At 52.2% G+C, this 12,904-nt stretch overlaps 1 protein-coding gene across 1 annotated transcript in view; it reads left to right on the top strand.

Moving 5' to 3' along the window:
• The window catches only part of MARCHF4 (membrane associated ring-CH-type finger 4), a 30,996-nt gene that overhangs the window by 17,241 nt on the left and 851 nt on the right, over nucleotides 1-12,904 (top strand). The window contains exons 2-3 of the mRNA XM_029049826.1: nucleotides 10,304-10,459; nucleotides 11,301-11,493. Coding sequence (XP_028905659.1) covers nucleotides 10,304-10,459; nucleotides 11,301-11,493 — 349 coding nt within the window. The remainder of the gene's footprint in view (nucleotides 1-10,303; nucleotides 10,460-11,300; nucleotides 11,494-12,904) is intronic.

Below are 12,904 nucleotides of genomic sequence, written 5' to 3'. Positions count from 1 at the left end.
GAGACCGAAGCGGGGAGAGACGGGAGGTTGGGCGATCAGAGAGGAGGCTGATGTAGATCATTATGGGTAGGGAATGGGTCTGTTTTTGTTTTACTGTACTCTACAGTGCTATGAACACAATAAGTGCTCAATAAATATAAATCGCTGACTCCCAGTCCCGGGAGCACCTAGTACAGTGCTCAGCACACAATAGGCCCCACTGCATCTCTGCTTCACTGAGCTCAGTGGTGGGGTAGATACAAGATAAACAGGTCAGGTCCTTGTTCCACATGGGTGTTATGGTTTAATGGGAAGGGAGAAGAGGTACTGAATCCCCATTTTACAGATGAGGAAACAGGTTAGGTGACTTGTCCAAGGTCACCCAGCAGGCAAGTGGTGGTGGCGGGATTCGAACCCAGGTCCTCCCTCCCCTCAAACTCTTCTTCAGGGCAAGGAATCTCAGGCCTCACCAGTCTGGTCTGCAGATTGAGGCTTGGCATCCTCCATTCGGGGTAGGGAGGGGAGGGGAGGGGCGTCATTTCAATTCAATTTTGGCGAAGGTTTAGTGCCTTCCTTCTAGTTGTAGTCGAGGACATTTCAAAGCAGTTAGAGGTGAATCGGTACATTTGGCTTCTTGGGGAGAACAGCTCCCGTGGAGAAAATGATTATTGTGAAAATGAAAATGGGTTTTGGGTGTCGGTGTGTGCGTGTTATAGTACTGTTAAGTGAAGCAGCGTGGCTTTTAGACTGTGAGCCCGTTGTTGGGCAGGGATTGTCTCTATCTGTTGCCGAATTGTACTTTCCAAGCGCTTACAACAGTGCTCTGCACACAGTAAGCGCTCATTAAATATGATTGAATGAATGAATGAAAGTGGCTTGTGGATAGAGCCCAGGCCCAGCAGTCAGAAGGTCATGGGCTCTAAGCCCGGCTCCGCCACTTGTCTGTTGCGTGGCCTTGGGCCAGTCACTTCACTTTTCTGGGCCTCAGTTACCTCATCTGTAAAATGGGGGTGAAGACCGTGAGTTCTATGCGGGCCAGGGACTGTGTCCAACCCAATTTGCTTGGATCCACCCCAGCGTTTAGAACAACGCCTGGCATGCAGTAAGTGCTTAACAAATCCTTAGAAAGGGAGCCCAACATGGGACAGGGACCGTGTCCAACCTGCTCAAACTTTGTTCTCCCCCATGCTTAGAACGGTGCTCGGCACAAGCGCTTAATAAATACTATGAAAAAAAGGCACTTAGAGCCTAACTTGGGAGACGGACTTTTATTCATTCATTCGATCATATTTATTGAGAGCTTACTGCGTGCACAGCACTGTACTATGTGTTTGAGAAGTACAGTCTTCTAGACTGGATGCTCACTGCGGGCAGGGAATGTGTCTACCCACTCTGTTGTTTTGCACTCTCCCAAGCACTTAATACGGTGCTCTGTACTCAGTAGGTGCTCAATAAATACCACTGATTGATTATAGGGAGTGGGGTGGGTTAGTGTATAAAGAATGAACACGAAATGCTTAGATGCTGGGGAAGTGCTGAAGTGAAGTGGAGTAGGGGTGGGTAAAGGGTGAGAAGGTGAGGGATGAATCAGGGAGGACTTTCTGGAGGAGATGGAATTTCAGAAGGGTATTGAAGAGCAGTGACTATCAGCTCGTCGGGAGCAGGGAATGTGTCTCTCTATGATTCTAGCGTACTCAAACACTTAATATAGTGATCTGCACGCAGTAAGCCCTCAATAAATACGATCGAATGGAACGAAAGAATGTGAAGAGTGAGGGTGTGAGCCGGGGCGGGGGGGACGGTGGCGAGGGTGACAGGTTGGCTTGAGAGAAGCGAAGGGTGCGAGCTGGGGTGTCATGGGAGAGGGGCGAGGGGAAATAGGGAGGAGAGTGGATTTCAAGAATTGTTCAGGAGGCTGGCCTGCCCCTCTCCCAGAGTTTCACCCCTCACCCTGAGCAGACTGCAGGCTCTTTGCGGGGGCCAATTCTCTCACGTGGACCCCGACCTCTGGGAGCTGGGGCTTGAGACTAGGCTGGATGACCGACAGACCCCCTCTATCTCCAAGCCCCCCCGGCCCACTCCGCCCTCCTCCTGGACCCTGGGCTATATTTATACTTATATCGATGTCTGTTTCTTTGTATTGCTGTCTGTCTCCCCCGCTTCTAGACTGTGAGCCCATTGTGGGCAGGGATTGTCTCTCTTTATTGCTCTATTGTACTTTTCTAAGCACTTAGTACAGTGCTCTGCACACGGTATTCATTCTTTCTATCATATCTATTGAGCACTTACTGTGCGCAGAGCACTGTACTACGCGCTCAGAAAGTACAATTCAGCAACAGAGACAATCCCTGCCCACAATGGGCTCACAGTCTAGAAGGCGGGAGGCAGATATCAAAACAAGTAAAGAGGCATCAATAGCATCAATAGCATCAAAAAACCCGCTCTTGACCCCACTTCCCCCTCCAGTTATCGTCCTATCTCCCTACTACCCTTCCTTTCCAAAATCTTAGAACGAGTCGTCTACAATCGATGCCTAGAATTCCTTAACTCCCATTCTCTCCTAGACCCCCTCCGATCTGGCTTCCGTCCCCTCCACTCTACCGAGACTGCTCTCTCTAAGGTCACCCGTGACCTCCTTCTTGCCAAATCCGATGGCTCCTACTCCATTCTGATCCTCCTTGACCTCTCTGCTGCCTTTGACACTGTCGACCGTCCCCTCCTCCTCCATACCTTATCTCACCTTGGCTTCACGGACTCTGTCCTCTCCCGGTTCTCCTCTTACCTCTCTGGCCGGTCATTCTCGGTCTCCTTCTCTGGAGCCTCCTCCCCCTCCCATCCTTTAACCGTTGGAGTTCCTCAAGGGTCGGTTCTTGGCCCTCTTCTGTTCTCCATTTACACTCACTCCCTCGGTGAACTCATCCGCTCTCACGGCTTTGACTACCATCTCTACGCAGATGACACGCAGATCTACATCTCCGCCCCTGTCCTCTCCCCCTCCCTTCGGGGCTCGCATCTCCTCCCGCCTCCGGGACGTCTCCACCTGGATGTCGGCCCGCCACCTAAAACTCAACATGAGCGAGACTGAGCTCCTCATCTTCCCTCCCAAGCCCGGTCCGCTCCCAGACTTCTCCATCACCGTGGATGGCACGACCATCCTTCCCGTCCCGCAGGCCCGCGATCTCGGTGTCATCCTTGACTCGTCCCTCTCGTTCACCCCACGCATCCTATCCGTTACCGAGACCTGCCGGTTTCACCTCTACGATATCGCCAAGATCCGCCCTCTCCTCTCCACCCAAACGGCTACCTTACTATTACGGGCTCTCGTTATATCCCGGCTAGACTACCGTGTCAGCCTTCTCTCTGACCTCCCTTCCTCCTCTCTCGCCCCGCTCCGGTCTATTCTTCACTCCGCTGCCCGGCTCATCTTCCTGCAGAAACGATCTGGGCCTGTCACTCCCCTTCTTAAACAACTCCGGTGGTTGCCTATCGACCTCCGCTCCAAACAAAAACTCCTCACTCTAGGCTTCGAGGCTCTCCATCACCTTGCCCCTTCCTACCTCTCCTCCCTTCTCTCTTTCTACCGCCCACCCCGCACACTCCGCTCCTCCGCCGCCCACCTCCTCGCCGTCCCTCGGTCTCGCCTATCCCGCCGTCGACCCCTGGGTCACGTCCTCCCGCGGTCCCGGAACGCCCTCCCTCCTCACCTCCGCCAAACTGATTCTCTTTCCCTCTTCAAACCTTACTTAAAAATCACCTCCTCCAAGAGGCCTTCCCAGACCGAGCTCCTCTTCCCCCTCTACTCCCTCTGCCATCCCCCCTTTACCTGTCCGCAGCTAAAGCCTCATTTTCCTCTTTTCCCTCTGCTCCTCCACCTCTCCCTTCCCATCCCCACAGCACTGTACTCGTCCGCTCAACTGTATATATTTTCGTTACCCTATTTATTTTGTTAATGAATTGTACATCGCCTTGATTCTATTTATTTGCCATCGGTTTTTACGAGATGTTCTTCCCCTCGACGCTGTTTAGTGCCATCGTTCTCGTCTGTCCGTCTCCCCCGATTAGACCGTAAGCCCGTCAAACGGCAGGGACTGTCTCTATCTGTTGCCGACTTGTTCATCCCAAGCGCTTAGTACAGTGCTCTGCACATAGTAAGCGCTCAATAAATACTATTGAATGAATGAATCAATATAAGTAAATAGAATTATAGATAGATACACATCATTAATAAAATCAATAGAATTATAAATATGTACATATATACACACACAAGTGCCATGGGGTGGGGAGGAGGGTAGAGCAGAGGGAGGGAGTCGGGGGGATGGGGAGGGGAGGGAGAACAGAGGAAAAGGGGGGATTAGTCTGGGAAGGCCTCCTGGAGGAGGTGAGCTCTCAGTAGGGCTTTGAAGAGGAAGAGAGTTAGTTTGGCGGAGGTGAGGAGGGAGGGCGTTCCGGGACGACGGGAGGACGTGGGCTAGGGGTCGACGGCGGGATAGGCGAGAACGGGGGCCGGTGAGGAGGTGGGCGGCAGAGGAGCGGAGCGTGCGGGGTGGGCGGTGGAAAGAGAGAAGGGAGGAGAGGTAGGAGGGGGCAAGGAGATGGACCAGCTTAATAAATACCATTGAATGAATGAATGAAAGTCTGACTCTGCCTCTAGCCAGCAGGGTGACTTTGGCCAAGATGCTTCATGGCTCTGTGCCTCAATTTCCCCATCTGCAAAGTGGAGATTAAATACCCGTTTCCCTCTCTTTTTGATGGTGAGCCCTGTGTGAGATGGGGACTTTGTCCAATTGGATAATATTCATTCATTCATTCAATCGTATTTATTGAGCGCTTATTGTGTGCAGAGCACTGTACTAAGCGTTTGGGAAGTACAATTTGGGAACAGATAGAGAGACAATCCCTACCCAACAACAGGCTCACAATCTAGAAGATGAGCTCACAGACTAGAATATTGTATCTACCCCAACGCTTATCACAGTCGTGGCTCGTAGCAGGCGCTTAACACAATGATTATTGTTATCATTGCTGTCGTGGTCTGGTAGTCTAGAAGCAGCATGGCCTGTGGATAGAGCACGGGTCTGGGAGTCGGAAGGATCTGGGTTCTAGTCCTGCCTCTGCCACTTGTCTGCTGTATGAACTTGGGCAAGTCGCATCACTTCTCTGGGCCTCCGTTACCTCATCTGGAAAATGGGGATTAGGACTGTGAGCCCCACGGGGGAAAGGGACTGTGTCCTACCTGATTACTTTGTCTCAAACCATCGCGTAACACAGTGCCTGGCACATAGTAAGCGCTTAACAAATACCACAGTCATTATTATCATTATTGTCGTTCCTTTAATTGTTTGACCAACGGGCCCATGTGTTGGTCTGTCGGCAGAGGGAGAGGCTGAGCCGGGACACTGCAATGGCTCGGTCCAGTGCATGCACCAGCCGGACCTAATAAAAAATTATCATTATTATTATTATTATTCATTCATTCAATCATATTTACCGAGCACTCACTGTGTGCAGAGCACTCCACTGAGCATTTGGGAAAGTACAATACAACAATAAAAGGTGACATTCCCTGAGTCAGAGGTCATGGGTTCTGCCCCCGGCTCCGCCGTTGTCAGCTGGGTGATTTGGAGCAAGTCACTTCACGTCTCTGCGCCTCAGTTACCTCATTAGTCAAATGAAGATTAAGACTGTGAGCTCCATGTGGGATGACCTGATTACCTTGTACCTACCCCAGCGCTTAGAACAGTGCTTGGCACATAGTAAGCGCTTAACAAATACCGTGATTATTATTTCAGTCTAATACTACTATGATTATTGCTGTTCCTGTAATTGGTTTGCGCATGTGATTGCTGTGATGGCTTGGTCAGGTATATTCACCAGCCCTGCCTAATCAAACACAATAATAATACTAATCATTTCTGTTATTATCATTGATATTACTATTATTCTATTATCGTTGTTTCACCCGAGTGGCCGTGTGTCCGTTTGCGGTCGGAGGAGCTGGTGAGCCCGGGGCCGCCAAGACGGCTCGGTCAGGTTCATCCGGTCATTCGTTCATTCGTTTATTCATTCATTCTCTCACTCATTTATTCGATCGTATTTATTGCTCTGTGTGCAGAGCATTTGGAATGTACAATTCATCAACAGATAGAGACAATCCCTGCCCAAACAGTGGGCTCACAGTCTAAAAGTATAATAATGATGGTATTTAAGCGCCTACTATTTGCCAAGCACTGTTCTAAGCATTGGGATAGATACAAGGTAATCAGATTGTCCCACGTGGGGTTCACAGTAACCCCCATCCCCACTTTACAGACGAGGTAACTGAGGTACAGAGAAGTGAAGTGACTTGCCCAAAGTCACACAGCTGACAAGTGGCGGAGCGGGGATTCTTGAGTGCTTACTATGTGCAGAGCACTGTACTAAGCCCCCCTTTTCCTCTGCTTCTCTCCAACTCCCTCCCTCTGCCCCACCCCACTCCCAGCCCCACAGCACTTGAGTATATAATAATACTAATGATAATAATGATGGTTTTTATGAAGCACTTACTATGTGCCACGCACCATTCTAATAATAATGATGGTATTTGTTAAGCGCTTACTATGTACCAAGCACTGTTCTAAGCTCTGGGGTAGTTACAAGGTGATCAGGTTGTCCCACGTGGGGCTCACAGTCTCAATCCTCATTGTACAGATGAGGTAACTGAAGCATAGAGAAGTGAAGTGACTTGCCCAAAGTCCCACAGCTAAGTGGCAGAGTGGGATTAGAACCCATGACCTTCTGACTCCCAAACCCGTGCTCTTTCCACTAAGCCACGCTGCTTCGGTAATAATAATGATAGTATTTGGAAAGCACTTACTGTGTACCAAGCACTGTTCTAAGCACTGGGGTGGTTACAGGGTGATCAGATTGTCCCACATAGGGCTCACAGTCTTCATCCCCATTTTGCAGATGAGGAAACTGAGTTCCAGAGAAGGTAAGTGACTTGCCCAAAGTCACACAGCTGACAAGTGATAGAGTTGGAATTAGAACCCACGACCTCTGACTCCGAAGCCCAGGCTCTTGCCACTAAGCCACACTGATTCTCAAATGTACATATATACATATTTATTATTCTATTTATTTTACTAATGATGTGTATATATCTCTAATTCTATTTATTTATACTGATGCTATGGATGCCTGTCTACTCGTTTTGTTTTGTTGTCTGTCTCCCCCTTCTAGACTGTGAGCCCGTTGTCGGGCAGGGATTGTCTCTATCTGTTGCCAAATCGTGCTTTCCAAACGCTCAGTCCAGCAGAGAAGCAGCGTGGCTTGGGAGTCAGAGGTCATGGGTTCAAATGCCGGCTCTGCCACTTGTCAGCTGAGTGACTGTGGGCGAGTCACTTCACTTCTCTGTGCCTCAGTGACCTCATCTGTAAAATGGGGATGAAGATTGTGAGCCTCACGTGGGACAACCTGATTACCCTGTATGTCCCCCAGCGCTTAGAACAGTGCTCTGCACATAGTAAGCGCTTAACAAATACCAACATTATTATTACTCTGCATACAGTAAGCACTCAATAAATACAACTGGATGAATGAATGACTGTACTAAGTGCTTGGAAAGTAAATAGAGCAATAAAGAGAGCCGATCCCTGCCCACAACGGGCTTAGAGTCTAGAGGGAGGGAGAGGCAATTCGAGGAACAACAATAAGAGCAATAATAATCATAATGTTTGATTAGGCACGGCTGGATGTCTGTTTCCCCCTCTAGACTCTGAGTCCTTGGGAGGGGAATGTGTCTGTTGTTGTATTCTCCCAAGCGCTTGGTACAGTGCTTTGCACACTGTTAGCACTCAATAAATACGATAGAATGAATGAATGAACATCACTTATGATATTTAAGCGCTAACTATGTGCCAGGCACTGTACTAAGCGCTGGGGTGGATACAAGCAAATCGGATTGGATACAGGCCCTGTTCCACGTGGGGCTCACAGTCTTCATCCCCATTTTACAGATGAGGGAACTGAGGCCCAAAGAAGTGAAGGGACTTGACTGAGGTCACACAGCAGATAACTGGCGGAGGCGGGACAAGACTTTTCTGACTCCCAGGCCTGGGCTCTATACACTATGCTATGCTGCTACTCGAATGAATGAATGAATGAATGAATGAATGAATGAATGAATGAATGAATGAATGAATGAACCTGCCCTAGCAGTTATAGCAATGGCAATAATAATGTTTGATTAGGCACCACTGGATGTCTGTCTCCCTGTCTAGGCTGTGACCTTGTTGTAGTCGAGGAATATGTATGTTAATGTTGGTATTTGTTAAGCGCTTACTACATGCAGAGCGCTGTTCTAAGCGCTGGGGTAGGCACAGGGGAATCAGGTTGTCCCACGTGGGGCTCACAGTCTTAATCCCCATTTTACAGACGAGGTCACTGAGGCCCAGAGAAGTGAAGTGACTTGCCCACAGTCACCCAGCTGGCAAGTGGCAGAGCTGGGATTCGAACTCATGACCCCTGACTCCAAAGCCCGTGCTCTTTCCACTGTCGCCCAAGCGCTTACTCCAGTGCTTTGCACACAGTAAGCGCTCAATAAATATGATTGAATGAAGAAATAATAATTACGATATTTGTTAAGCGCTTACTACGTGCCAGGCATTGTACTAAGCGCTGGGGTGGATAATGGGGTTGGACACAGTCCCCATCTCAGGAGGGGCTCACGGTCTCAATCCCCCATTTTCCAGATGACATCACTGAGGCCCAGAGAAGTGAAATGAGTTGCTCAAGGTCACACTGCAGGCGGGGGGGGGGGGGGGGGGGGGGGAGTAGGGATTTGAGCCCATGACCTTCTGACTCCCAGTCCCGAGCTCTGTGTCCACGTGCTAGGCTGGTGAGTGAGTGGAGTTGAGTGGAGTGGAGTGGAATGGAGTGGAGTGGAGTGTGTGAGAAGCAGTGTGGCTCAGTGGAAAGAGCCCGGGCTTGGGAGTCAGAGGTCGCGGGTTCTAATCCCGGCACTGCCACTTAGCTGTGTGACTTTGGGCAAGTCGCTTCACTTCTCTGGGCCTCAGTGACCTCATCTGGAAAATGGGGATGAAGACTGTGAGCCCCACGTGGGACAACCTGATGACCTGGATCCATCCACCCCAGTGCTTAGAACATTACCTGGCGCATAGTAAGCGCTTAACAAATACCATCATTATTCTTATTACTATTAAATACGACAAAATGACTGAATGAGTAAAGGAGTGAAGGAATGAAGTGCCTCGCCGACGTGCACCTGTATAGGTCTGCCGGCAGGGGCGCTCCTGAGCCCGCGCCGCGGCGACGGGTCAATCCCCGGCTCACCGCCATTACTGCTGCGGCCGGCAGGGGGCGCCGCGACGCCGGGTCGGTCCGGGGCTCGCTGCCATTACTGCTGTTGTCGGCAGGGGGCGGTCTTGTTTCGTTTTGCTGTCTGTCTCTCCCTTTTAATAATAATAATAATAATGATAATGTTGGTATTTGTTAAGCGCTTACTATGTGCAGAGCACTGTTCTAAGCGCTGGGGGAGATACAGGGTCATCAGGTTGTCCCACGTGAGGTTCACAGTCAATCCCCATTTTAAAGATGAGATAACTGTGGCACAGAGAAGTTAATAATAATAATAATGTTGGTATTTGTTAAGCTCTTACTATGTGCAGAGCACTTGTTCTAAGCGCTGGGGTAGATATAAGGTAATCCGGTTGTCCCACGTGGGGCTCCCAGTCTTCATCCCCATTTTCCAGATGAGGTCACTGAGGCCCAGAGAAGTGAAGTGACTTGCCCACAGTCACAAAGCTACGAAGTGGCAGAGCCGGGATCATTCAGTCATTCAATAGTATTTATTGAGCGCTTACTATATGCAGAGCACTGTACTAAAGCTTGGAATGGACAGATCGGTAACAGATAGAGACAGTCCCTGCCCTTTGACGGGCTTACGGTCTAATCGAGGGAGACGGACAGACAAGAACAATAGCAATAAATAGAATCAAGGGAGATTAGATCGTGAGCCCGTTGTTGGACAGGGATGGTGTCTATCTGTTGCCCAATTGTCCACTCCAAGCGTTTAGTGAAGTGCTCTGCACACAGTAAGCGCTCATTAAGCACGAATGAACGAACGAACGAACGAACGAACGAACGAACGAACGAACGAACGAACGAACGAACGAATGAATGAATGAATGAATGAATAAACGAAGGAACGAACGGTTGCCCGCACGCTGAGGCCCAGGCCGGCTGCGGTCGGCAGGGGGCGCCGCAGCGCCGGGCGGGGTGGGTTGGGTCCGGCGCTGAGGGCCTTTTCCGCCGTGGCCGGCAGGGGGAGCTGCTGAGCCCGTGCCGCTGCGACGGGTCGGTCCGGTGCACGCACCAGCCCTGCCTCATCAAGTGGATCAGCGAGCGCGGCTGCTGGAGCTGCGAGCTCTGCTACTACAAGTACCACGTCATCGCCATCAGCACCAAGAACCCGCTCCAGGTATCCCACGCCACCTCGTCCCGACGGGGCCCCGCTCCGCCCCTCGCAGCCCCTCGGGAGCCCCGTCCCCGGCCGTCAATCCATCCATCCATCCATCCATCCACCCATCCATCCACCCATCCATCCATCCATCCACCCACCCATCCATCCATCCATGCACCCATCCATCCACCCACCCATCCATCCATCCATGCACCCATCCATCCATCCATCCATGCACCCATCCATCCATCCATGATGTGCGCCCCGGCCAGCCCCGTCCCCCGCGGTGGGCCCGCCCTGTCGGCCCCATGGGCCGCAGCCTCGCGGGGGCCTCTGGGAAAGGACCGGACGGGCCAGCGGGCAGCGGGCGGGGGGAAGCGGGCAGGGGACGGGGGGTCGCCCAACGAGAGGAGGGTGTCAGGAGGGGCAGGGGGCGGCCTGCTGGGCGAGGCCCCGACGGGGCGAGGGGCGGCCCGGCGGGCGAAGAGGAGATGGAGGAGGGGGCGGCCCGTGGGCGAGGAGGAGATGGGCATGGGGTGACCCGACGGGCGGGGAGGTGATGGGGCAGGGGACGACCAAGCGGGAGAGAACCCGATGGGGAAGGGGGCGACCAAGCGGGAGAGAACCCGACGGGGCAAGGGGCGGCCCGTGGGCTAAGAGGAGATGGGCAGGGGGTGACCCGACGGGCGAGGAGGAGATGGGGCAGGGGGCGACCAAGCGGGCGAGAACCCGACGGTGCAGAGGGCGACCTGGCGGTCGAAGCCCCGACGGGGCGAGGGGCGGCCCGTGGGCGAGGAGGAGATGGGCGGGGCCGGCTAAAGCCCGGGCAGGCCCTGAGGTGCGGCGGTGTCCCGGGCAGTGGCAGGCCATCTCCCTGACCGTCATTGAGAAGGTGCAGATCGCGGCGGCCATCCTGGGCTCCCTCTTCCTCATCGCCAGCATCTCCTGGCTCATCTGGTCGACCTTCAGCCCCTCCGCCAAGTGGCAGCGCCAGGACCTCCTCTTCCAGATCTGCTACGGGATGTACGGCTTCATGGACATGGTGTGCGTAGGTGGGTGACGGCGGGGACACCGAGCCACGCGGCTCCGTGGACACGGGGCGTGCGGGGGGACGGGGGACGGACGGAGAATCGCCATCACCGTCACTAGCGGGATTATCGTCGTGACTCTGTCCCCCTCACCGGGTGCGGGGCGCCGGACTAGGCGGTTGGGAAAGTGCGGTACGACCGAGTTGCGATCCCGGCCCGCAAGGACCTTCCAGTCTAGAGGGGGAGACGAACGTTAAAATACATTCATTCGGTAGTATTTCTTGAGCGCTTACTACGTGCAGAGCCACACGGTAAGCGCTTGACAAATACCACGATTATTATTATGACCCGCTGCCACAGCACAGCCCCGCCAGAGGCTACGTGTGAGCCTCTCAGCAGATAAACGAATCAGGCGTCCTCTGCTTCGGTGCGTCCAATTATTACGATTTAACGAGAGCAAATGAATTCACCGCTTCAGAAAAACCACCCCCCCCCCCCCGGAGGCAGACAAGAGACCAAATGATGATTTTTTTCCTCATTTTCCGTGATCCCCAGAGGGACGTTTCCCCTTTGGCCCCCAAGTCGCCGGCCCAGAGAATCACCATCAACGAACCCTGCTCTCCTAGGGCTGTCAGGGGCTTCCACAGCTCCATCTAGTCCAGTCCTCTGCCTCCGGAAAGTTGTGCGGTTAGACCATCCAGGCCTGACGGGGGACGTCTTTTTAAAAACCTATCTTTTTAAAAACTTTTAAAAACATAAAAACAGAAGGACCTGGGTACTAATCCCGGCTCCACCACTTCTCTGCTGTGTGACCTGGAAGTCGCTTTACTTCTCCGAGCCTCAGGTCCCTCAGTTGTTGAGTTTTCACTGTGGAGAGCACTGGACTAGTACTGGAAAGTACAGTTCAGCAGTAAAGAGAGACAATCCCTGTCTGCAGTGGACAGTGCCGGGTCGACAGTAAGTAAGTGCTTAACAAATGTCTTAAGGAAAAAAAATGTGTTCTTTCATTCGATTCATTCAATCGTATTTATTGAGTGCTTACTGTGCGAAGAGCGCTGGACTAAGGGCTTGGAAAGTACAATTTGGCAACAGGGCTCTGTTCTGTTTGTACAGAGAACAGAACAAGTAGACAGGCATCAATAGCGTCAATATAAATAAGTAGAATTAGAGATATATATACACACTATTAATAAATAGAATGATAGATGTGTACAAATATATACAAGTGTTGTGGGGAGGGGGAGGGGGAAGAGCCGAGGGCTGGAGAAGGGTCGATGGGGAGGAGGGGGGGGGGCAGAGGGAAAGGGAGGGCTCAGTCTGGGAAGGCCTCCTGGAGGAGGTGAGCTCTCAGTAGGGCTTTGAAGAGGGGAAGAGAGTGAGTTTGGCGGAGGTGAGGAGGGAGGGCGTTCCGGGACGGCGGGAGGACGGCCAGGGG

This window comes from Ornithorhynchus anatinus, chromosome 1 (genome assembly GCF_004115215.2).
Source record: "Ornithorhynchus anatinus isolate Pmale09 chromosome 1, mOrnAna1.pri.v4, whole genome shotgun sequence".
NCBI lineage: Eukaryota > Metazoa > Chordata > Mammalia > Monotremata > Ornithorhynchidae > Ornithorhynchus > Ornithorhynchus anatinus.
This window is presented reverse-complemented; position numbering and strand designations above follow the sequence as displayed.